Source organism: Bos taurus, chromosome 1, assembly GCF_002263795.3.
Source record: "Bos taurus isolate L1 Dominette 01449 registration number 42190680 breed Hereford chromosome 1, ARS-UCD2.0, whole genome shotgun sequence".
NCBI classification, from domain to species: Eukaryota; Metazoa; Chordata; class Mammalia; order Artiodactyla; family Bovidae; genus Bos; species Bos taurus.
In genome coordinates this window covers 133,003,645-133,028,607 of record NC_037328.1, presented here as the reverse complement: position 1 = coordinate 133,028,607, position 24,963 = coordinate 133,003,645, and the positions used below count along the sequence as shown (strand labels likewise).

Genomic DNA, 24,963 nt, shown 5'->3' with positions numbered 1-24,963 from the left:
GGAAAACCAGGTTCCACATCTTAATAACAGTTTTAACTGGAATTTAAACCAGGGCTCTTGTGACCCAATCTCAGCAGTCAAAGAAACATGGTCCAGAAAAAAACCAAAAAGTGAATTTAAAGTACTTTCCCCCTTCACTTAAAAAAATAGAACACTGAGGGATAAGTGCATTCATAATGTACAAGAAACATTTAAAAAATCATCTCTCCCCACATGGATGGCAGCTGCTGTCCAAAATTTCCTGTAACACCCTTTCGTCCTACCTTCCCTAAGGTGAGAGGATACCAGTACTACACTAATCCTAACTGACAGAGAGCCCCTGGCTTCATTCCTTAATTAACTGCTGTACTTGCCTGAGGCCACGCCTCTCACAGTCTCTTAAAATGGCACATTACTCTAAAAAGCTCCTAGTTGCCCTTCTTCCTTCTCTTCCTCTTTGGGGGTCAGACTGAACTGCAATCTGACTGAGGGGTCTTCCAGCCTCTCCCAGGTGCTGTCCCATTTTCTCTTATAGGCGATTACCCTAATTGATTTCTTACATGTTTAATTCCTTTCTTGGCAGCTGCTTTTCTGAAGATTCTGATTAACCCACTCCCCCAAATATGCCACTTCTTCCAAATTTACTCCTTCCATTTCACCCATCTTTGCTGACAGTGGTCACTGACAAGCACAGAATGGCCAGATCAAGGTGACTCCTGTCTTGAAGTGAAGAAATAACTCAAACATAGCCCAGAGGATTCCGAAGGGCAATTGTCGAGTACTTAAATCTTCCTCCTCCTTCTCCCACCCCCCTAGGCTTACATTTGAAGTAGCAGAAATAACATGATAGATCTTCAGAATTCTGTACAGTATTGGGTAGCCAGGGTGGGTTACTAGAACAGTGATGAGGAAGACTGGGAGGAGAAAGAAAGGGAGGGAAAGAGAACTATCTGGACAGGGCTCTTAACAACTCTTAACAGTTGTTTATGGATCCCTCCTGTGCTGTGCTTTCTGTTAAATACACGTTATTCAAAGTTAATAAGAAAAACAAACTTCTTTGCTGCCAGAGGGACCAATAGTTTCCCTAACTCAGGTAGAGGGAGGATCAGGGTAGACTGCCTGAGGAGAGGATATCTGAGCAGAGCCTGGAAAGATGTAGAGGTCTAGGAGAAAACCTCCTGAACCACATGCTATTGCCACAAACACATTCTGAAGGTCTCTTTTGTTTTAGGTCTTCTTCTAGGTGCAGGTGCCACAGTGGTGAGCAAGCTGACATGGTCCCTGCTCTCTGGCTTGGGAATCTCACTGGGAAGAGAGCTAAACACAGAGTGAAATGTTAACACAGTGTGAAATGAGCCACAGGAGAGGGATCTGCAAAGCACCTTAGGACAAAGGTGTCCAATGCCCCAAGCCAAATCAAGTCCCAGTTTCAGAATGTGGCAAAATTCTTCACACTGTAATTTACCACCATTCTCCCTAAAGCTGGGGACACAATCATGTGTATGAATTTGGACAGGCCATTACTCCTGGAATGCAGTTACCTTCTTAGAGATAACTCTCCTTGACACATTCAGCCTTGCCCAAATTCTTCCCTGTGCTACCAGGCAGGTCCCTAGTCTACTTCTCTAGGTTGGCTGAGTTGCATGCACACTCAGCTGTGTGCTCAGTCATGTCTAGCTCTTCTCGACCCCCAAGGACTGCAGCCCACCAGGTTCCTCTCTTCATGGAATTTTCCAGTCCAGAATACTGGAGCAGGTTACCACTTCCTACTCCAGGGGATCTTTCTGACCCAGGGATTGAATCTGTGTCTCTTGTGTCTCCTGCATTGGCAAGTGAATTCTTTACCACCGTGCCACCCAGGAGGGACCCAAATGCAGGGCCAAGAGCATCTATTAACACTATGGAGTCAGAGAGCTGCAGGTGGGCTTTGTCTAGTCATATGACTTCAGGCCTAAAATCCTCAGCTTCCCTGCATATCTAGGTGAACAATTTGTACTCCAGGAAAGTAGTAAGTACGGATGGTTTGTTCTTGGCAGATAGCAACTGTTTCAGCAGATTCAACATTTGCTGAATTGAGCTGTATTAACACGGAACTGAACTGAACTGAACACTGAAGTCTCAGGCCAGAGTTTGGACTTTATGAGTGCCCTGGCTGTGAGCTCAGTGGGATTAATGATCAACTTCAGCAGTTTCCTGTGTTGAAGAACATAAACTTGAAATGTACCCCTTATTCTTTTCCTTAAAGAGTTGACTTTTAGCTGGGGAAACAGACAAGCTCCCAACAGTTCAGTTCTAAAGCCCCAGAGTAGTGGTTCTCAAACTCAGAGCAAGTACCGAAATCACCTAGAGGTCATCTGTTGAAACAGATTGCTGGCCAAACCCCCAGAATTCCTGATTCAGTAGGTGTGGGATGGAATCTGAGAATTTGAAAGTTTGCATTTCCCTACTGGCCTTCAGGTGACGCTGACACCAGGTGCTCAATAAGTCGTATATAATACATCTCTGTGTTTGAATCCTGGTTCCATTTCTGTAGTCCTCGCTGGATCAATCACCTTACCTCTTTTAATTTGCCTCACCAGTGAAATCAGGATAATAGCTAATACAGAAAATGCTTAAAGTGACACTTGGTACAGTGTTCCATAAAGTTAATTATTGTTGTTGTTGTTCAGCCACTCAGTTGTGTCCAACTCTTTGTGACTGCATGGACTGAAGCACACCAGGGTTCCGTGTCCCCCACCATCTCCTGGAGTTTGCCCAAGTTCATATTCATTGCATTGGTGATGCTGCCCAGCTATCTCATCCTCTGACACCCTCTTCTCCTTCTGCCCTCAATTTTTTCCAGCATCAGAGACTTTTCCAATGAGTCATCTGTTTGCATAAGATGACCAAAATACTGGAGCTTCAGCTTCTGCATCACTTCCAGTTAATATTCAGGGTTGATCTCCCTTAAGATTGACTGGTTTGATCTCCTTCCTGTCAACGGCACTTTCAGGAGTTTTCTCCAGCACCACAGTTCCAAGACATCAATTCTTTGGCCTTCTGCCTTCTTTAAGGTCCAGCTCTCACAAAACGTGACCACTGGCAAGGCCATGGCCTTGACTTTATGGACCTTTGTTGGCAGAGTAATGTCTCTGCTTTTCAACACAGTCTAGGTTTATCACCGATTTTCTGCCAAGAAGCAATTGTCTTCCGATTTCATGGCTGCAGTCACCATCAGCAGTGATTTTGCAGCCCAAGAAGAGGAAATCTGTCACTACTTCCTCCTTTCCCCCTTCTATTTGCCATGAAGTAATGGGGCCAGATGTCTTGATCTTAGTTTTTCTAACATTTGGTCTTAAGCCAGCTCTTTCACTCTCTTCCTTCACCCTTGTCAAGAAACCCTTTAGTTCCTCTTCACTTTCTGCCATTAGAGTGGTATTATCCACATATCTGAGGTTGTTGATGTTTCTCCCGTCTGTCTTGATTCCATCTTGTAACTCATCCAGCCCAGGATTTAGCATGATGTGCTCGGTGTATAGGTTAAACAAACAGGGTGACAGCAGACAGCCTTGTCATACTCTTTTCTCAATCTTCAACCAATCTTGAACTGCTACTGCTGCTGCTAAGTCGCTTTAGTCGTGTCCGACTCTGTGCAACCCCATAGACGGCAGCTCACCAGGCTCCCCCGTCCCTGGGATTCTCCAGGCAAGAACACTGGAGTGGGTTGCCATTTCCTTCTCCAGTGCATGAAAGTGAAAAGTGAAAGTGAAGTCGTTCAGTCGTGTCCGACTCAGCGACCCCACGGACTGCAGCCTACCAGGCTCCTCTGTCCATGGGATTTTCCAGGCAAGAGTACTGGAGTGGGTCACCATTGCCTTCTCCGCAGTTGTTCCATAAGAGCTTTCCATAGTTTGTCATGATCCGTACAAAGGTTTTAGTGTAGTCACTGAAACCACACATAGATGTTTTTCTGAAATTCCCTTGCTTTCTCTATAAACCAGCGAATGTTGGCAATTTGATCTCTAGTTCCTCTTCCTTTTCTATATCCAGCTTGGACAGCTGGAAGTTCTTGATTGCTACGTGTAGGACACAACTAGCGGTCTAGGTAGCCACAAAGAGCAAAGGCTAAGTCCCTTTTCTGTGCAACCTGGAGGGCACAACACAGATTGATTCGTCCCACAGGACTCAGGGTGACGTCCTAGCACAGCCTCAGGATTCCAAGGCCTTTCTCCCAAAAGCCTTCGGTATTCCAGCCCACAAGCTCCCTACGTCCCGCCCATGCTGCGCAGGCGCAGACACCACAGAGCGACCACTTGACACACATGCGCACTCCGGTTCGCTGATAGAGCAAAAATGGCTGCAGCAATGCGCGTGGCTGTGGCCGGAGCCAGGCTCAGTGTTGTACTGAGAAGTCTCCGGGGCGCGGGGCGCAGCTTGTGCACCCAGCCTGTATCGGTTAACGAACGCATCGAGAACAAGCGGCAAGCTGCACTGCTGGGAGGAGGGCAGCGCCGCATTGACGCGCAGCATAAGCGAGTGAGTCGTGAGGGGGTCCAGGCCAGCCAGCCCGCCCCCAGCGGTCGCGACCTATCACAGCGAGTGCGGCTCGCTGCGTAAGAGGCCTCCCAGCCAATCGACGCGATGTCTTGAGGGGCGGGGTGGGGCCGAGGATGTTCACCTTGTGAACCTGATGCCTTTCAACTGGGCAGGTAAAACCAGGACAAGCACCATTGTGCTTTGTCACTGTCTACTTTCTCTTTGAAATTTTAGACGAGCCTGGCTGGGCTCCAGCGGCTCACCAGTTAACTTGGACAAGTTACGTATTCCCCCGGAGTCAGTTTATTCTTAACAGAAAATGGCAATAATTCTCCCCTCATAATCTTAGTGGAATAAGATAATGAAACAACGATAGGCACGGAAAAACAAATGTTGCTCTTCTCATGCCCGGTTTAAGAGTGGTAGGAGCTTCTTGCTCCAAGGAAAATCAAGACATTTGGCAGGGGAAGTTACATGGGCAAACTTTCCTTCACCTGGGTAGGCGTGTGGTTTGTATAGGAAACTTGTGGAACCTCTTTCCCCAATGCCAGCTGAAACTCTTATGGGTCTCAGAGTACATCGACCTGCTTTCTGGGTAGGAAAGGCACCCTAGGAAGCAGGTGTTTGGGGTTTTTTTTTTTTTTTTTTTTTCCCCCTGGGGTTGCTCAGGTCAGTCTGGGTGTTTGACTGAAGTGAACAGCTTAAGCACTGCCCGGGGTGCTTCTGTAGATCATTTTAGTAGCAGAAAAAAAAAAAAAAAAAACCAAACTGAGGCCCAGATCAGTGACCTGGGACTTGAGACCAGGTTCGCCCAGTGGGTCCTGGACACGTGTGAGTCTGGATTGGTGTGCCGGAAGAGTTAAATAACCAACCTCGAAGGCACAAAAGTGAAATTCTTAGAGATGAAGGACACTGAGGCATAAACTCACAAGCAGGGGGGAGGTGGGGTCTTCAGTGAGGAGATTTGCACCAGCCTTTTATTAAGTTTAAATTGAATGTTGATTTAGATGTTGTAAATACCCGTTTGATAAGGGCCTGAAGGTGACAGTTCCTTTTTGCCATTTGGGAGTGAGATGTAACTTTGGTTGATAGTGTGTGGTGCCAGGAGTGCCCCCCGACCCCAGGTGGCTGTGTTTGTGAGGGAACTTCAGATCGTCCTCTGCAAAGGCCTGTTGGTGCTCTGTGCACTCTTTCTGTTGGGGTCCATCGCTCAGTCCCTCCCTGGATCATCACCCCAAGCATTTCCAAGTGATCCTACTGGCTTTAGATGTAACCCCCAGAAACTTTTTCTTTTGCCAAAGCTGACGTAGTCAGGAGGCTGACTTGGTTTAAAACCTCTCACTCCACCCGCTTTTACACAATTTTTGGACTACTTCCATAGGGTAGATTTCCAGAAGTGGAATTACTAGGTCAAAAGATCTGAATATTTTTCAACACTGATATATTATTGCCCAATTGCTTTCCTGAAAATATATTTTACACAGTAGTGTGGAGGATTGCCTTTTTGTGTTAATATGCAATGCTAGCTTTGGTCTCTTTCTTAAGGGGAAAATATAGCTAGTTAGAGGTGTTTTTTGTGTTGTTTTCTTTTTTTAACAGGGCTGGTGGGGTTCCCTATAGGAAGTCTGTGAACCTGGGGGTGTAGCCTCAGATCCTTTGCAAAGCCTGAGTTTTCTACCTCCTGCTTCTCCATTCTTCTTTTTATTGACCCTTGGGTCTCCAGTAAATGTTTGTGGAACTAGTTATCTTGTTCCAGGGTCAGGCTCTCCTTACCCCCTCATTTGTCCTCTCCAACTTTTCCTCCTACTCTTTATTTGTTTTCACAGTTAGTGGCTCCTGGAGCAGCTGGTTTGCCCTGATTGCCTTACTGGCTGAATTCTACTGATAACACCTGTCTCTTGGGCAGGTTGATGGAATAGAGAGAGGGCTTTCATGTGGAGTGAAGGCAAACCCAGTCCTCCTGGCCCTCCCGTGAACACTCCTTGCCTACTGACTGTGTGTCATGACATTGCTGAATGATTTTTGTTGCATTTTAGGGAAAGCTGACAGCCAGAGAGCGGATCAGTCTCTTGCTGGACCCTGGCAGTTTTGTTGAGAGCGACATGTTTGTGGAACACAGATGTGCAGATTTTGGAATGGCTGCTGATAAGAATAAGGTATCTGTTCACAATGGTGCAGGCCTCCAAGTTGCACTTACCAGCTGTGGCCCTGCTGGTCTACTGCTGCTGCTGCTAAGTCGCTTCAGTCGTGTCCGACTCTGTGTGACCCCATAGATGGCAGCCCATCAGGCTCTACTGTCGCTGGGATTCTCTAGGCAAGAACACTGGAGCGGGTTGCCATTTCCTTCTCCAGTGCATGAAAGTGAAAAGTGAAAGTGAAGTCTACTACTAGATAATAAAGTCCTGCCAGAACTCAGAATACATTGAAAATTTTCAAGTATCAGGTTCTGGAATTGCAGAAGTGCCTCTTGAGAAGCACTGTTGGGGCCTCCAGGTTCCCCACTCACCCTTGTCTGCAACTGAAGGAATGTGGGTTCACTGCTCATGCCTTGTGCAAGGTGACTGGCCTAGCTCCCAGGGCTCTGGTGTGGTTTCCTAGTTCTCAAAAGTGTAGAATGACAAACTTAGAAGGAAGGTTGAGAATGTCTTTTGATTGGGTTCTGTTCTGCCTAGGTACCAGGGACCCCTAAAGGCTAACCAGTCACCTCTTTGACATACTTTAAGTTTATGCTTTGGAGTTTTGGAGGTCAGAGTCACCGACACCTATTCTTTCGACTGGGTGTTCTCCAAGGTGCACAGAGTTCTCTGGACTCACTGGGTCCATTTTCTTCAGGTCTATGATCAAAGATTTGTAACCTTGGCAATAAACTAGCCAGCTCCATTTGATTCATTATGAACCACACAGTGACTGTCAGAATTCCAAGGAAAATGCTAGGTTTGCTTTAAGGTTTAGGGGGTGGTATGTGGCTTTGCAGAAATTGCCATGTTTCTTTGTATGTCCTCTTCTTTCCTCTGAGCCCTCAGTAGTGACAGCCCTAGGAGGGTCTCCTGATTGTTCTACTTCGAGGAAGGATACAGTGCTTTTCACTTGTGGTGATGAAGCAGCAGCCCAGTGCTTGCTGTTGCAGAGCTAAGTCGGGGAGGAGGGGATTCCTTCATGTTCTGTATTTATACTGAATTTTAAGGGATTTGGGGTGGAGTTTTATTTTAGGGTGGGATCTTTCATTGGGGCATAATTGCTAGATTCATGAGAGAAGTCTTTGGATTTTTTAACTTTTATTTTTCTGTTTTTCTGGTAGTTCCCTGGAGACAGTGTGGTCACTGGACGAGGACGAATCAATGGAAGACTGGTTTATGTCTTCAGTCAGGTATTTTCTACTCTAATTGGCTGAGCTTTCCTTGAGGGCAGAGCCAGGAGCAAAATGTTCTTTTCTTTGAAAAGAAAACAGTTCTGGGGAAAGAATGCTTACCTATAGTTGGGGCTGGTGGGGGAATTATTATTTTTTTTTAGTACATATGTCCAGAGTATTATACTATGTGGGTTTTTTTTTTTTTTTTTCTTAGGGAGAAAGAGTCCTTAGTCTGTTTGGGGGAGGATCATAGGACAGTAGTCTTGTAAGCGGTCTTGGGAGACAGGAGTTTATCCAAGTGAGTGAGATTCCCCTTGGCAGATTGGGTGTGTGCTGGGAGGGCTGCCGTGGTCTGGGCAGTGGATGCATTTGGGCAGAGGGGAGTTGACTCTCAGAACCATAGGCCCTTTTGGGCTTTCATGAATGTGTTCAAGCAAGTTTTGTTAGGCTGTATCAAGACAGATACAGTTTCTTCACATGGAGACCGTAGGAGAATGCGGTAGACAGAATAGTGACTCAAATCCTAATCCCTGAAACTCGTGAATATGTAATTTTACCTGGCAAAGTAGAACTAAGCTTGCAGATGGAATAAATGTTACTAATCAGTTGACTTTAAAATAGAACAGCTTGGGTTACGTAGGTGGGCCCGGTGTAAGCACAAGGGTCCTTAGAAGTGGAAGAGAGAGGCAGAATGGGAGGTTGGAGTAAGGCTGTGTGAGAAGGACTCTGCCTGCAGTTGCTGCCTCAGAAGAGGGTGGACAGGAGTCGTGAGGAGAGGAAAGCAAATAGATGGTCTCTAGAAGTTGGAAAAGATAAGACAAGAGATTCTCCCCTGGAGCCTCCAGAAAGGAGCATAGACCCGCTAACCACGATTTTAGCCCAATGAGACCCATGTAGGACTTCTGAATTACAGAACTGTAAGGTAATGAATATGTATTGTCTCAAGCCACTGAATTTGTGGTAATTTGTTACAACAGCAATGAAAACTAATGCAAAGAACATGTTGTATACTATTTTTTGTTTGACTTTTTTTTTCCCCCTCCACTAAGAGATGGGAATATATATATAATTCTAAATATTCAATTTCTTTTACACATCTTAAAAGTAGAGAGCTTGTTTAGAAACCTAGAATGTTTTCTGGGTTTGGCAGTAAAATAATTATACTTGATTATTTTAAAATTTAAACTATACTAATTTGCAAATAGGATTACTTTTGAAATATTTTAAAACTTTTTTATAAATGAGTCTACCAAATGCCTGACTAGAAGGAATCATATCTTTTTTTTGTCATTTAGGAGAGCTAGGCAAAAAGTTGTACAGAAGGAACCATTAGTAAGATAGCTAAAACAAAGAAGGTTATTGTGTTTTGGGGGCACAGTGTTCTCTGAACTTTAAGCAGATACAAAAATTCATTGAATTGATACTCTGAGCGCCTCTTCTGCCCCTGTCTGGTGGGAGTGTGGTGGAGGTGGAGATGATGAGACAGTTCTTGTCCTGAAGAAGCTGATCATTTTGTTGATGGAGTGGGGCAGAACAGGAATGGCTACATCTACAGTGAGGTTCCGGACTAGCTCTCAGGACACGGAAAGATCACATTGGGATCCAGGAAAGCTTTAGGGAACATGGGGCATGTGAAATAGGCCCTGAAAGATACCGAGGGGAAGAATGATGAGCCAGCTTTTTTTGTAGTGATCCCCCAGATGTTCGTATCTGCAGGCCTTTTTTCTAGGAGGAGCATACATTTTTCCAGAGAAGCAGTCACAGTCTTTTGTGCGATAATTGGCTGTAGATGTGTTCCTGGCGGAGGGAGGTCAAAATTGGCTCATCATTCACTGTACACATTGGAAATCTCACCTGTTATCAGCCTCATCTTTGCTGCCTATAGTGGCGGGGGTTGTGACAACAGCCCTCTGGTTAGGTTTCTTTAGGGAGTAAACATCCTTTCTCCTCTCCAGGTAAAGAAGAGGCCCTGTGCTCTCAACCCAGACTTCCTGTCAGCCACTTCCCACCACACTTTCTGTGGTTCCTGGGCTGTCCGCTCCTGAGGTTATCCCTACACAGGTGTAGAGGCTTCCCTTTGCTCCCAGTTAGATAGTCCTGGGCTCTCAATCTGCTCATTTGTTCACTCTCTCGTCTGCTGTTGTTTGCTCTTCCTTTTTTGTCCTCATGGGCTGAATCTGTTATTAATTCTCTACAATCTTTTTGAGGCAGTTTTAGGAAGTTGGTCATTCCTACAGAAAGCTTTTTATATCAGAAGGTAATGAAAATCTAGAGGCAAGAAGCAGCAGTGAGGCCTGTCACTCACTTTTTCACCTCTTTTGTCAAAACAGCAAATATATCCTAGTAATAGAAATGCCTGTTTGACCTCCATAGACCCTCTGATAACCTCTGACTTTGGAGGTTAATTCTGCATGAAAGCTTTTCCTTTCCTCAGCGCTACAAATCTTTTTTGTAGATAAAAACTAGGTCTTTTGCTCTTCACATTACATGGACCCCTTTTAAGATATTTTATTCATTACTTATTCTATGGAATAATTTAGAAGTCAGACTTTTCCCCCCAATCTTTTAAACTTTTGAAAATGCTTTAAAAACTTTAAAATCTGTGAATTTTTCATTTCTTCCTCCTAGTGGGTCTTCGTCTCTGCCTAGTCATTACATATTTTTTTGATTTAGTTGTTTTCTTTTTAGGATTTTACAGTTTTTGGAGGTAGCCTGTCTGGAGCACATGCCCAAAAGATCTGCAAAGTAAGTATTTAATGTTGCAAAAGAAACTCAGTACTTTCATCAGTTACATGGAGTGGGTCAGAGGTATGCAGGATGTGGTGCTGACCTGAAGGTTCCTTCAGTCCAGGGCAGGAGTTCTTAACATTTTTTGTAACATGGAACTCTTTGGCAATCTTGTGACGCCTGGACCCACATTTTTACACATGCATAAAATAAAATATGTAGGATTAGAAGGGATTAAAAATATTTAAAATCACATATGTAATATATATGCTTCCTTATTTAATGTGTTAAATAACAAGATTTAGCAGTGGATACACTCTGGTTTCAAAGTAGGTATGAATGAAAACAGTATTTTGAGATTATCTGAAGGAACTTTAGTGGGACATAAAAGTCTTTGATGACAAAAATCACAGGTATTTCTAATACTTATGTGGTTAATAAAGATGTAAGATTTTCCCATCCAAGTTCATAGACTCCTTGCTCTAAGGGTCCAAGTTCACAAGCCACTTTGGGTTCTTGGGACCCCAAGTAAAGAACCCATGGTCTAGGTGTAGAGTTCAGTTGCTAAAAGAACAGTGCAGGGATTACATGATGGTATTTAAAAACCTCTGCTAGAGATTAGATGCTCTGGAAGTGAGTAATAGTGTAGGTTGCAGTTGGAGAGTTTTGGAATTAAAGGTGCTGTGCTTAGTTGCTCAGTTGTGTCCTACTCTTTGTGACCCCATGGACTGTAGCATGCCAGGCTCCTCTGTCCATGGGGATTCTCCAGGCAGGGAAACTGGAGTGGGTTGCCATGTCCTCCTCCAGGGGATCTTCTCTACCCAGGTATCAAACCCAGGTCTCCCGCACTCTGGGCAGATTCTATACTGTCTGAGCCACTAGGGAAGCCCAGAGGTAACTATGGCCTATATGGGAATTGAACCTGCAACCTTGGCGTTACTAGCACCACGCTCTAACCAGCTGGTCTAAAGGCAGACATTACTTAATAGGTGGGTGGGTTTCCCTGTGTAACAGAACACCTGGCTTTTCGACGTGGTCCTGTCACGTGTTATTCCCGAGATCTTGGGCCAGTCACTTCATTTTTAAACCTTCCTAATTTTTCTTTTCTTACTGCCTCTGTGATGATGGTTAAATGAGATAATGGAAGTGAAAGTACTTTGTAAATTCTCTAGCACTGTTAAAAATGTTGCTCATTAGGCTGTCAACTACTGACCTGTGAGAAAAATCTGTCTTGTTGGAAGTAGAAGGCCTGAGGCTGGGTTCCACATTTACTTTCACAAAAATACTGCTTTGAGGGACTTCCCTGGTGGTCCAGTGGCTAAGACTCCACGCTCTTGATGCAGGAGGCCTAGGTTCGATCCCTAGTTTGGGAACTAGATCCCACATGCCACAACTAAGACTCAGTGCAGCCAAATAAATACATAAACACTAAAAGAAAAATATTGCTTTACCATTCTGTCTTCTATCCGTTCTTTCAAAAGAGTAATCAGGAACAAAACTGACTATTGAAAAAATATTACAGCCTGGGCCTCTGGCTCTAGAAATTGCCATGAATAGTCTTGGCCTCTGCTAATGGGAAGTTCTTTGGCTCTGGGCTGCTTGGGGGTCTTTAATTAGCCCTTTAAATATCTGATTCTCTGTCTTCCATGAAGGTACCCAGTCACCATGGGGAATGAAGCCAGTGTTACCAACTCCTGTTTTGAAAAGTACACTTAAAACATTTTCTAGAAAACCACTGTGGTGCTTTGTAAATATGGTTTTTCATAGCAAGATCAGTTGTCTCACAAAAAATTTCTCTGCTGTCTCAGATCATGGACCAAGCCCTCACAGTGGGGGCTCCAGTGATTGGACTGAATGACTCTGGAGGTGCACGGATTCAAGAGGGAGTGGAATCTTTGGCTGGCTATGCAGACATCTTTCTGGTGAGAAACTGTTCAAAGAGAATCAGAGTACAGGACTGAGTTCTCTAAGCTGTGTGCTGGTTAGAGCTTCCTCATCTCACCTTGTGTCCTGTGGCTCATTCCTGTGTCATGGGGTGGCATGAGGGCGGTTGAAAAGCAAGAGAGATGGAAGTTCCCTAGATGCCTAGTGGTTAGGACTCTGCCATTGCCTGGGTTTAATCCCTGGTTGGGGGAACTGAGATCTTTCAAGCAGAGTGCTGCAACAAGGGGAAAAAAAAGCAAGAGAGGTACCATGGGGAGGATTTTCTTCCTTTTTTACTCGTAGAGGCCTCGTACTTACTGGGGAAAAACAAAATTAAGATCATTCAGAAGCGAAAGTCACTTAAATATATATATATATTTTTTTCAAAAGCAAGGAGGAAGGAATCTAAAAGGTTAAAATGAACTGACTTGCTGGAATTAGGAATTTCTTATATAATTTTTTTTAAACTTTTTATTTTATATTGGAGTATAGTTGATTAACAATGCTATGTTAGGTTCAGATGTACAGTGTAGTGATTTGGTTATATGTATACATGTATCTATAGGATTGGAAATTTTTAAAAAGCAGTGCTTTTTTTTTTTTTTGGTTAAGACATTACAAGATAATTACAAAGTTCAAGCTGTAGGGCAAAGAAGAAAGAAATCTCCCTTCCCCCAGACCTCACCATTCAGGAACACTTGGTGAACATCATTTCAGATGTCTTTCTGCTTTCTTACAGACTGAAATTAAAGAGAAGGAAATAAAAAGAAACACAAAAGTAAATTAAATGTGTTATTTGAAGTGGGTAGTGTGTTGTGAGAGTATAGTAAGGGAGGCTGGGGTGAGGGAGAGATCCTGCCAAATGGAAACTTAAGAGAAGGGACAGGTCAGCATTTCCAGGGAAGGGAGGAGAGATAGGAGGGAGACAGGCAGACATTGTTTCTAATCAGGCCAGCTGTTCTTGTTGTCCTCTGGCCTGCAAGCTTATGAGGGCTTTTATTCCTGGCCACTGCCCTCTGTGATCAGATATAAAAATGTGTGTTTACTTTGTGTATGATACTCAGCTAGTTGTGAGAGCACTTGGGTGCGTTAAGCAGCCACTTTGTAGATCTTAAACCTACTTTTTAATCTTTAAACTTGAGCTCTAGGGATAGCCCACTAGGGAGTAAAGGAACTCCTATATATCGTTTACCCACATTCACCAGTTTACATTTTTCGTGTTTGCTCTTATCATTTTCTCTCTCTATGTGCATATTTGCATGTTATATTTTTCTGAAACATTTGAGAATAGATTGGAGATTGTGCACCCTTTATCTCCTAAATCCTTCATTGTTTTCTAAGAACAAGGACATTCTTGTATAAACAGAGTACCATAGTTAGGAAACTTCATACTGACTCATCGATGTTATTCATATTCCATCAAATGATCCTAATAAAGACCTTTAAATTACTCCCCACTCCCTGGGCATCACCACCTCCCCCACCCCCAATCCAATCTAGGATTAGGTACTGCCTTTAGTGGCTCAGAGGGTAAAGCATCTATCTGCAATGCAGGAGACCTGGGTTCGATCCCTGGGTTGGGAAGATCCCCCCTGGAGAAGGAAATGGCAACCCATTCCAGTACTATTGCCTGGAAAATCCCATGGACGGAGGAGCCTGGTAGGCTACAGTCCATGGGGTCGATAAGAGTCGGACACGACTGAGAGACTTCACTTTCACTTTTAGTTGTCATATCTCTTTAATCTCCTTTAATCTGTAACATTTCCTCAAATTTTGTTTGTCTTCCGATATTTTCAAATACAGCTTTATTGAGATATAATTTACAAGTCATAAAAGCCGTCCATTGCATACAATTCAACAAGTGCTGCTGCCGCTAAGTCGCTTCGGTCTTGTCTGACTCTGTGTGACCCCATAGACGGCAGCCCACCAGGCTCCCCTGTCCCTGGGATTCTCTAGGCAAGAACACTGGAGTGGGTTGCCATTTCCTTCTCCAACGTATGAAAGTGAAAGTGAAGTCGCTCAGTTGTGTCCTACTCTTAGCAACCCCATGGACTGCAGCCTACCAGGCTCCTCCATCCATGGGATTTTCCAGGCAAGAGTACTGGAGTGGAGTGCCATTGCCTTCTCTGTCAACAATTTCTAAAATATACTTAAACCATTACCACAATCTATAGTTTAGATTCTTTCCTTCCAAAAAGATCCTTTTTCATCTGACTCTCTCCACTTAGCATAATGGTTTTGAAGTTCATTCATATTGTACTGTTTATCAGTGGTTTGTGTTTATTGCTGAATAATATTATATAGATAGATATACCACATTTTGTTTATCTAATTGATGGACATTTGGATTTCTACTTTGGCTATTATAAATAATGCTGCAATGTACATTTGTATATAACTCATTGTGTAGACATATATTTTCATAACCCTTGAGTATATTCCTAAGAGTAGAATTATTGTGTCAAATTATTGAACCCAAGTTTGTGTGCCAGATGCACAGTGAGGCCAAACAAAACTAAAATGTTGGAGTTTGGAGTGGAGGAAGATTTATTGTAGGGCCAAGGAAAGGCCTGTACTCCTTGGTGGGTTTCAGGGAAGAGTTTTTGGGAAGGTGAGGGAGGGGAGTAGCAGTGTGTCTGACCTTCCTCTATCTGGCTGATCGGTGAGATAACATGGTGGTGTTCCAGGAATCTCACTCATCAGCATTCTGGTTCCAGCCAGGCTGGGGTCCAGTGCATATGCTTAGTCTCAAGTTACCATCCCCCACCCTGGTGGTAGAGGGCCTTAGTTTCTGTAGAACTCAGAGATGTGTGTCAAATTGTTAGGCACATCCCCTGAGGATGAACAGGCCCAGGCCCCATTCACTCCCTTAACTAGTTACTGTTTGAATCTGCCCTTTGGAACTCAGGGAAGGTCTAGGAGGCTGAACCATTTTTCCTACAAACAAGAATTGCAGGACACAGTAAGATTTTTGTATTTGGAAAGGTCTTACAAGATCCTGCTCAACTTCATTGTGATAAGTTTATGTGTAACTATACAAGAAACTGCCAAAATATTTCCAAAGTGGCTGTAATTGAGGGTTTCAGGTTCCAGCCATCTTTGTTGACACTTAGCATTGTCATCTTTTTTCCTTATAGCCATTTCAGTGATAAGTAGTGGTATCTAAGGTTTTAGTCTGTATTTTTCTGCTAATGAATCCTGTTGAGTATTTTTTAATGTATGTAGTAGTCATTTGTATATTTTATTTGCTGAAGTGTTTATTCAGATCTTTTGCTCATTTTATAATTGGATCTTGAGTTGTGAGAGTTCTTTATATATTCGGGATACAAATCCTCTATCAGATTTACAAGTTTATTTTTCTAGTCTGTAGCTTTTTGTTTCTTAATGGTGGCTTTTGAAGTACAAAATTTAAAATTTTAAAGTCCAGTTTATCAGTTTTTTCTATTGTGAATCATGTTTTATTTGTCATATGTAAGAACCCTGTGCAATATGTCATGAAATCATGAAGATTTTGTCCAGTGTTTTTTTTTTTTAAATGGAGTTTTATAGATTTTGGCTCTCATATTAGGTCTGTGATCCCTTTTGAGTTAATTTTTGAGTATGGTGTGAGGTCAGGGTCCAAATTCATCCTTGTCTCACCACCATTTACTGACATGATCATTCTTTCTCTCTTGAATTGTCCTGGCACTTTGGTGGAAAGAAAATCAATTGACATAAATGTAAGGGTTTCTTTCTGGACTCAGTTCTTTTCCACTAATCTATATGCTTATCTTCACATCAGAAGTACAGTCTCTCCTGGTATATGGTGTTTGTTGATTCATTTGATGTTTTTCCACACGTTCCTCAGTCTCTAGTCTTATTTTTTTTTCCTTTTTCGCTGTTCCTCAGAGTGAATAGTTTCAGATGTCTTGTCTTCAAGTTCTCTCAGGTTCTCCTGCTTGCTAAAATCTGTTAAACCCCTTTAGTCATCTTTTTGTTTTAGTTATTGTACTTTTTAACTCCAGAATTTATGCTTGGCTTCTCTCCATAATTTCTGTTTCTTTAGTGTCTTTCTCATTTTGTTCACACACTGTTTTCCTGATTCCCTATAGCTCACTGAACATATTTAAGACAGTTAATATAACATCTGTGACTTATAATTCCATTGTCTGGGCTTCCCAGCAGTAGTTTTTGTCAGGTTCTTTTTTTCCCTGTAAATAGACTATACTAGGCTGTTTCTTTGTTTAGTAATTTTTTTTATGTACTAGACATTGAATTACGTTTGGTGATGTTGGAAATCTAATTCTCCCACTTTTTAGATTGCTGATTTTTGCTTATTGGGGGCTGAAAAGTGAAAGTGTTAGTTGCTCAGTCGTGTCTGACTCTTTGTGAACCCACGGACTGTAGCCCATCAGGCTCCTCTGTCCGTGGGATTTTCTAGGCAAGAACACTAGAGTGAGTTGCCGTTCACTTCTCCAGGGGATCTTCCTGACCCAGGGATTGAACCCTGGTCTCTTGCATTGCAGTCAGATTTTTTACTGTCTGAGTCACCAGGGGCTTCCATTTGTGACTTTTCCAACTTATTTTGCAAAATGTTTTCCATTCAATTCAAGAGAGAAAGAATGATCATGTCAGTAAATGGTGGTGAGACAAGGATGAATTTGGACCCTGACCTCACACCATACTCAAAACTTAACTCAAAAGGGATCACAGACCTAATATGAGAGCCAAAATCTATAAAACTCCATTAAAAAAAAAAAAAACACTGGACAAAATCTTCATGATTTCATGAAGTTTTAATTCTGTTGCAGGAAGGGGAACCCCTTCCGGGGCCTGAAAGTGGGCTCTTGTCACACACTCACTGAGGGACACACATGCTAACAAAGCAAGAGGTTTTATTGGGAAAGGGTGCCTGGGTGGAGAGCAGCAGGGTAAGGGAACCCAGGAGAACTTCTCTGCCACGTGGTTTGCAGTCTCAGGTTTTATGGTGATGGGATTAGTTTCCAAGTTGTCTTTGGCCAATTGTTCTGTTTCCTGATGGCACGCTCAGCCAAGAGGGATGCCAGTGAGAAGGATTCTGGGAGGTGGTAGACACCTGGCACCTCCTTTTGACTTTTCCTGAACTCTTATGGTTGATGGTGGCTTCTTAGCTTCATGTTCTTTACCAGGACCTCCTTCATAAAATAACTCATGCAAATGGTTACTATGGCGCCTGGCCAGGGTGGGCAGTTTCAGTCAGTGTGCTTCCCCTAACAATTCCATTGTGTCTACAGTCATCTGGTGACCTGACAAAGATTTCTTTAAATATCTGGCTCCTAGGAGATGAGAAGTCCCTTTAAATCCCATCTCAGCTGGGAAGTGGCTTTAGCTAGTCAGGGGTAAAACAGTGGCTAGCCTCTGTGCTGGCCTCCCAGTGATCAAAACCTTTGATCAGTAACCAAATCCACAAACCTGATTTTTGGAGGACAAAGCCCTTGTTACCCACCCTGACCCCAGCTAGCCACCCTAGGAACCCAGGCTGCCACAGGGTTGTAGGCCGTGGGAGGGTAGCTACTGAGACCTGGGACTCTTTGCTGCAATGCTGCAATGCTTGTACCTGGACACACCTCGAGCAACAAAATACAGAGAAACTATATGGGACTAAAAATAACTTCATGCATGGGCAGTCAGGACAAATCTGGACAAAAGATACAAAGAAACCAGAAAACACAACTGCTGCTTCTAAGGAGCCTGGAGCGAAAGCAGGGTGCTGTGCATGCCGTCTGCACAGAACACTACCGAGGGGGTGGGCAAACCACCTAAGCCACCCTCTGGTCTGACACCTGGACACACCCCTGCTGCTGCTGCTAAGTCGCTTCAGTCGTGTCCGACTCTGTGCGACCCCATAGACGGCAGCCCACCAGGCTCCCCAGTCCCTGGGATTCTCCAGGCAAGAACACTGGAGTGGGTTGCCATTTCCTTCTCCAATGCATGAAAGTGAAAAGTGAAAGTGAAGTCGCTCAGTCGTGTCCGACTCCCAGCGACCCAATGGACTGTAGCCTACTAGGTTCCTCTGTCCATGGGATTTTCCAGGCAAGAGTACTGGAGTGGGGAGCCATTGCCTTACTCTCACCCAATATAATGAACAAGCTCACCACCTGCCTGCCTCCCAATTTGGGGAACCAGCAACCAAAGGAAACTTGTTTGTTCTTGCTCCTCCCTGCTGAGCATGGGTTTCCTCCTCCCTCTGCCCACCCTAAGCCTCCCCTGAATTTCTTATCTGGTCTCTAGTTAATTTCTACTAATTAAGGAAGCCAAGAACTCTGTTGCAAGACTACTATGCTAAATGTGAAAATTGACCGAAATTTACCTACCACTTTAGGAAGTCTTTCCTGGAAGCTACAAGTGTTCCCTTAGATTCCAGAGTTTCAAAAGAGTTGCTTCAGACAGTTCCTGCCAACTCCATAGTTATTTTGGTGGTGGGATGGATTCCTTTTCTATAATCTTCTTTGATGTCACTCAAATATTACGTCAAACATATATTTTTAAATGTACCTTTTCAATTCCTCTGAACTTTTGGTACTGTATGAGTTTTTTAAGTGGTTACTCTTGTTGAAACTCAGCCTCTCTTCACAGGTCCCAAATAGAAACACGGAGACAGAGTTTTGGGTGAAGTAGAAAAGACTAGCTTTTATTGCTTTGCCATGCAAAGGACAGAGGAGCCTGGTAGGCTGCAGTCCATGGGGTCGCTAAGAGTCAGACACGACTGAGCAACTTCACTTTCACTTTTCACTTTCATGCATTGGAGAAGGAAATGGCAACCCACTCCAGTGTTCTTGCTTGGAGAATCCCAGGGACGGGGGAGCCTGGTGGGCTGCCGTCTATGGGGTCACACAGAGTCGGACACGACTGAAGTGACTTAGCAGCAGCAGGCAAAGGGGGCCAGAGTGGGCTAATGCCCTGAAGACTGTGTGACCCACCCATGGAAGGGGTAGTGAAGAGTTTTATAGTGTTCAAGGAGCAGGGCATGATCAGCTCATGGACAGTTCTTAGATTGGTTGGCATCAAGGTGAAGTTTCTAGCATCATCAACTGTGGGGAAATTAACAAGATGGCTCCAGTCGGGCTCTCTCGCTCCATGTTCTCACACCCTCTCACCCTATGTTCTGTAAACAATGTCTTTGCAGGGTTATGTAACAGCTGAGATCAATTATAGCAATACTCATGCACTCCACGAGATACTTGCTTGGCCACTGGCTACTTTTGTTCTATAAATATATATAAGCTTCACCTGAAAAGCCCTGGCTGCTGGGGTGGCATCATGGTTATGTTATGTGAGATAATGTGATGACTCGGTTATGGCTATGTTGTGGCTGCTGCTACAGTTGCTGTGTCAGCTAGGAGAGAGGCTGTGTTATGGCTGCCGTGCCAGCCAAGAGAGAATAAACATGTCTGCAGTTCCTATGGCTCCTTGTGTCTTCTTCCAGCCTCTTAGCTTGCCTACCCTGGGTTCAGTGAACAGTGTGAACAGCAAAACAATTGGCATCACGAACGGGATCAGCAATACAGTCAACCTTCTGGTTTCAGCCAGCCCAGGGTCTATGCTCCTGTGGTTAGCGTTTTTCATCTGGAGGGGGTCTGCTTCCTGTAAAAACAACTTAGGAATGTGTGTCAGGGGTTTATGTCTTTCAGGAAACTGGCAGTTTGGTGATTCTGTTATGTGGCAGAATTATAGTCTAAATTGTTACCAGTGCCTTAGCCCAACAGCTACTCTTTGTTTCTGCATCTTCACCTTTCCCACTCATTAACTCTTGAGTCAGCATTTTACTTCAAAAGACAAGGACACGGGGCTTGTACATGGTTTCAGCTCTAAGGGTAATAATATGTAAATTTATCTATTTCAAATTGATCCTGACTTAATTCTGGTAAAATATAAGAGCTTTGTTCCACAGAGCTCCATTTTTATCCTCCTTTCTTTGTGCTGTTATTGTTATAAGTCTTAACATCAACGTGTTACCGTTTTTGCTTTATGTACCCTTGTTGTTTTAAAAGTATTGAGAGAGAGAACTATGTTTATGCAATATTGTATATTTAACCACACATTTACCAGTTTTAGTGTTCTTACTTCTTGTGGATTTGAATTACCGTCTGGTGGTATTTTCTTTCACCCTGAAGGACGTCCTGAGCTTGTGTGGGCAATGATAGAGCCTTGGTTAAGAATGCCTTAGACTCCCACCGTTCTTATCACACAGTCAGCAGCTTTTCATTAGTAAACACGCCTCCGTTAATGTTTGGTCCAGTTTCAGAGCCCTGAAATGTTTTTGACAATTTAGTGATATTTTATAGTTGGTTTTTGGGGAGAGATTTTCTGAACTCTTCACTCTGTCATAGCTGGAAGCCTGTTCACCCAGCTTGATATTTTCTGCAGAATATGGACAGCTTTTCTTCATCTTTTTTAAATAGTTGTGGTAAAATATGCATAATAGAAAACTTACTAAATTTAAACATTCTTAAATGTACAGTTCAGTGGTCTTGAATACATTCATGATTTTATGCACCTGTCACCATTGTTCATCTCCATAACTTTTTGTCTTGCAAAACTGAAACTCTGAACCCATTAAACAATTACTCTCTGTTATCCCCTTCCCCAACCCCTGGTAATCACCATTCTACTCTGTTTCTATTATTTGAAGAAATAGCTTATTTAAGGAAAATTGCACATTGGTTTTTTTGTGACTGGCTGAATAATATTCCACTGTATACACATACATTTTGTTTATCCATTCATCTATTGATGGGCATTTGGGTTGATCCCACATTTTAGCTATCGTGAGTAATACTGCTATGAATGTGGGTGTAAAATTATCTCCTTGAGACGCTGTTTTGCATTCTATATGGTATATCCCCAGAAGTAGATGTTGTGGGTTGGAAAAGAAATTCCTGACATGAGGCAGACTGAGAGGAGGATTGAGTTTATTAGAGTGGGGGATGCTGTTATAACAGTGGCTGGCTCAAGCGAGAGCCCACGCGTTTCGTGGGCTAGTAGCCAATATTTGTAGCCTCACAACAAAGAAAATTCCTGCTGGAAGGGTGGCATTAGGTGATTGGTGAGGATGCTATAAGGTGGTAAACAGGGTGGATATTTTTATCTAATATGCTGTCAGAGAACAAGCCAGTTTAGATTAGAGGGGCTCTCGGCAACAGTTGTTATGGGGCTCAGTCAGTTCCGGAGATGACCTTGGTTGTGGGGCTCCACATCTGTGGCCTTGGTACAAGGCCTTGCACCTGTGACCTTGGTATAGGGCTCCACAGTAAACATTCTGGATTGTGTGATAATTCTATTTAAAGATTTTTTAGAACCCACCATGCTATTTTTCGCAGCAGCTGTACCATTTTACATTCCCACCAGCAGTGCACAAGGGGCCCAGTTTCTCCTCATCCTTACCGACACTGCTTATTTTCTATTTTTTAAAATAGTAGCCATCCTAATACGTGTGATGTGGCATCTCATTCTAGGTTTGATTTGCCCTCATGCAAGTGATTCTGAGCTGGAGGGAGGGGCTTGCAACAATGAGGTGAGGTGCAACAACCATGGCTGCCTAACTTCCTAACTGCACCTCTGGTTAGAATCAGCAGCTGACCATCATAGCATGGATTTCCAGTATTTGGAGGACAGAGTCCTTTTTGCCTTTGTCTGGGTAAACTGTTCCAGGAAAACATGCATAGCTGCTGCATGTGCCTCATGGCTCGGGTTAGGGGCTGGGTAGGGGTAGCTGCTGCTGTGCTAAGAGCTGAAATTTGAACCATAGTAATGTTTTACATACTCTCCCTCCACGAAATAAACAATGAATTAAAATTAACTAAGCCTGTAGATTTAGTTACTCCTTGGAAGGAAAGTTATGACCAACCTAGACAGCATATTATAAAGCAAAGACATTACTTTGCCAACAAAGGTCCATCTAGTCAAGGCTATGGTTTTTCCAGTGGTCATGTATGAATGTCAAAGTTGGACTGTGAAGAAAGCTGAGGACCGAAGAATTGATGCTTTTGAACTGTGGTGTTGGAGAAGACTCTTGAGAGTCCCTTGGACTGCAAGGAGATCCAACCAGTCCGTTCTAAAGGAGATCAGTCCTGGGTGTTCATTGGAAGGAATGATGCTAAAGCTGAAACTCCAGTACTTTGGCCACCTCATGAGAAGAGTTGACTCATTGGAAAAGACCCTGATGCTGGGAGGGATTGGGGGCAGGAGGAAAAGGGGACGACAGAGGATAAGATGGCTGGATGGCATCACTGACTCGATGGACATGAGTTTGGGTGAACTCTGGCAGTTGGTCATGGACAGGGAGGCCTGGCGTGCTGCAGTTCATGGGGTCGCAAAGAGTCGGACACGACTGAGCGACTGAACTGAACTGAGTCTTCCTCTGGAAGTTAAAAACCTTCAGTAGGCTCTGGAGTTCCAAAAAATTACATGAGGCAGATTCTGCCAGTGCAGTTTTTGTCTAAGTGGGGTGTCAGATTCCTGGTGCTTCCCACTCTACTATGTTCCCAGAATCTTCTCTATAGATCCTTTTTATGCCATCCTGAGCTATGTCCTGAGTTATAGAAATTGGGCTCAGACCCAGGGCAGGGCTAAAAATGGACGTACTTCTCTTAAGCTGACATGGCTCAGGGAAGGATAGAATCCGGTCATTGGGCTCATATCTTGTCTGGGTCCTCCAGCACCCTGGGATCTTGTTTTTCCCAAGAGATGGCCTGAGGGTTGGCTCTTCACAGCACCGTTGTCCCTGTGGAGCCCTTCTGGCTCCTGCTGCCTCCTTATTGCCCATCTGCTTTGTCTAGGGGTGGGCAGACACTGAAGACTCAGGGTAAAGTAGCACTTAACCTCTTAGGCTTACCCTGTAACTATTGGGTATCCTCTGTGTGGAGTGGGAAGGGGCTCCAAGAAGAGGTCAAGGGTCCAGGATAAGTGTTGGCACTGTGTATTATGCCTAAGGTTTCTATTCATTCTTTCAGCCAGTTTTGTACAGACAGGCTCTGGCCTGAGGTGTGTTTAGAGGTGGGGTGAGAGTGGTGGGGTTCTCTCTGAGTTCATGTCCTGGTGGAGCTTTTGGGGAATGAATGCCCCGCCAAGGAGAGAAGAGGTTATTTGGTCCAGAAAGTAATATGTCAACCCTCCCACCAGTTATGGGGAGAAGATCCCATATACAATATTGGAAGAAACTGTACAGATTAGCTCTCTTGGATAGAATTTCTGTGAATAAAAGCCAAATGTACTTTAACTGTTGCCTCTGTCTTTCTGCAGATAATGCCTTGAACACCTCTGTAACTAGATACCTTTGCCTTTCTCTTTTGGCAGAGGAATGTCACGGCATCCGGAGTCATCCCTCAGATTTCTCTGATCATGGGCCCATGTGCTGGTGGGGCTGTCTACTCCCCAGCCTTAACAGACTTCACGTTCATGGTGAAGGTAAGAAAGAAATTCCTGGTTCTCCTCCCCTTTGAGAGTTATGCAGCACCTCACCTGCAATAGCAATCATTCCTGACCCAGATCTGGGTTGTTATCTGTACAGTTGTATTGACTTTCAACATAGTGATGATAAAATCTTGGTAGGGAGAAAGTTCTGGCATGAAAATGCAGCTTGTGTGCATTCAGTGGCAGAATGTGCTTGGGTACTTGATTGGCGGGTGATTTTACTTGCTGATATGAATTGCAGATGGTTTTAGGTAATCAAAGGATTCTATCCTCTGCCCAAACAGGTGATTATTTACTGGATTCTATTAGAAAGTTTCTCATGGAAAACTTTTCTGTAATCTGTTTCACTGGGAAGTTGTTTCTTATGTTCTGCCTTTATTTCTTCAGCTCTTTACCATTTTATTATATTTTGTCTATGATGATAATGTTAAATCTGATTTCTAGCTTTATTGTGCAAGGTACATATCTTTATTACATGATTTAGATGACTTGATATTTTAAAATGATTTTGGGGGACTTCCTGGCAGTTTAGTGGTTAAGACTTTGCCTTCAAATGCAGGAAGTTTGGGTTTGATCCCTGGGTCAGGAATATCCCCTAGAGAATGGAATGACAAGCCACTCCAGTATTCTTGCCTGGAGAATTCCATGGACAGAGGAGCCTGGTGGGCTACAGTCCATGGGGTCAAAAAGAGTCAGACACAACTGAGTGACTAACATACTTTTCTGGGAGCTAAGATCCCATAGTCCTCATGGCCAAAAAACCAAAACATAAACAACAGAAGCAATATTGTAACAAATTCAGGAAAGACTTTAAAAATGGTCCATATTTAAAAAAAAAAGTCATATAATTGGAATCATACAATATGTAGCCTTTGAAAAAAATGATTTTTAAAAGAAGCCTATTTGAAATCATACGTATGTAATTACCCTTACCCTGATACTTAAAAAAGTCTTTTCTCTTAAAATATTTTTAAACATAATGAGCAATAAATGTCAAGACACATTAGTGTGCAAAATGAAAGAGAATCATCCAAGATGAA

The 24,963-nt window shown here is 43.5% G+C and overlaps 1 protein-coding gene across 2 annotated transcripts in view; it reads left to right on the top strand.

The window, feature by feature from the left end:
• The first annotated feature begins 4,307 nt into the window (after positions 1-4,307).
• PCCB (propionyl-CoA carboxylase subunit beta) overlaps positions 4,308-24,963 on the top strand; it is a 95,240-nt gene continuing 74,584 nt past the window's right edge. Inside the window, 6 exon segments of one of the 2 annotated variants that reach the window (NM_001038548.2) lie at positions 4,308-4,494; positions 6,531-6,650; positions 7,793-7,861; positions 10,532-10,588; positions 12,379-12,492; positions 23,807-23,917. In NM_001038548.2, the coding sequence (NP_001033637.1) occupies positions 4,312-4,494; positions 6,531-6,650; positions 7,793-7,861; positions 10,532-10,588; positions 12,379-12,492; positions 23,807-23,917 (654 nt within the window). In that variant the 5' untranslated portion in view covers positions 4,308-4,311. 2 annotated transcript variants of the gene reach the window in all.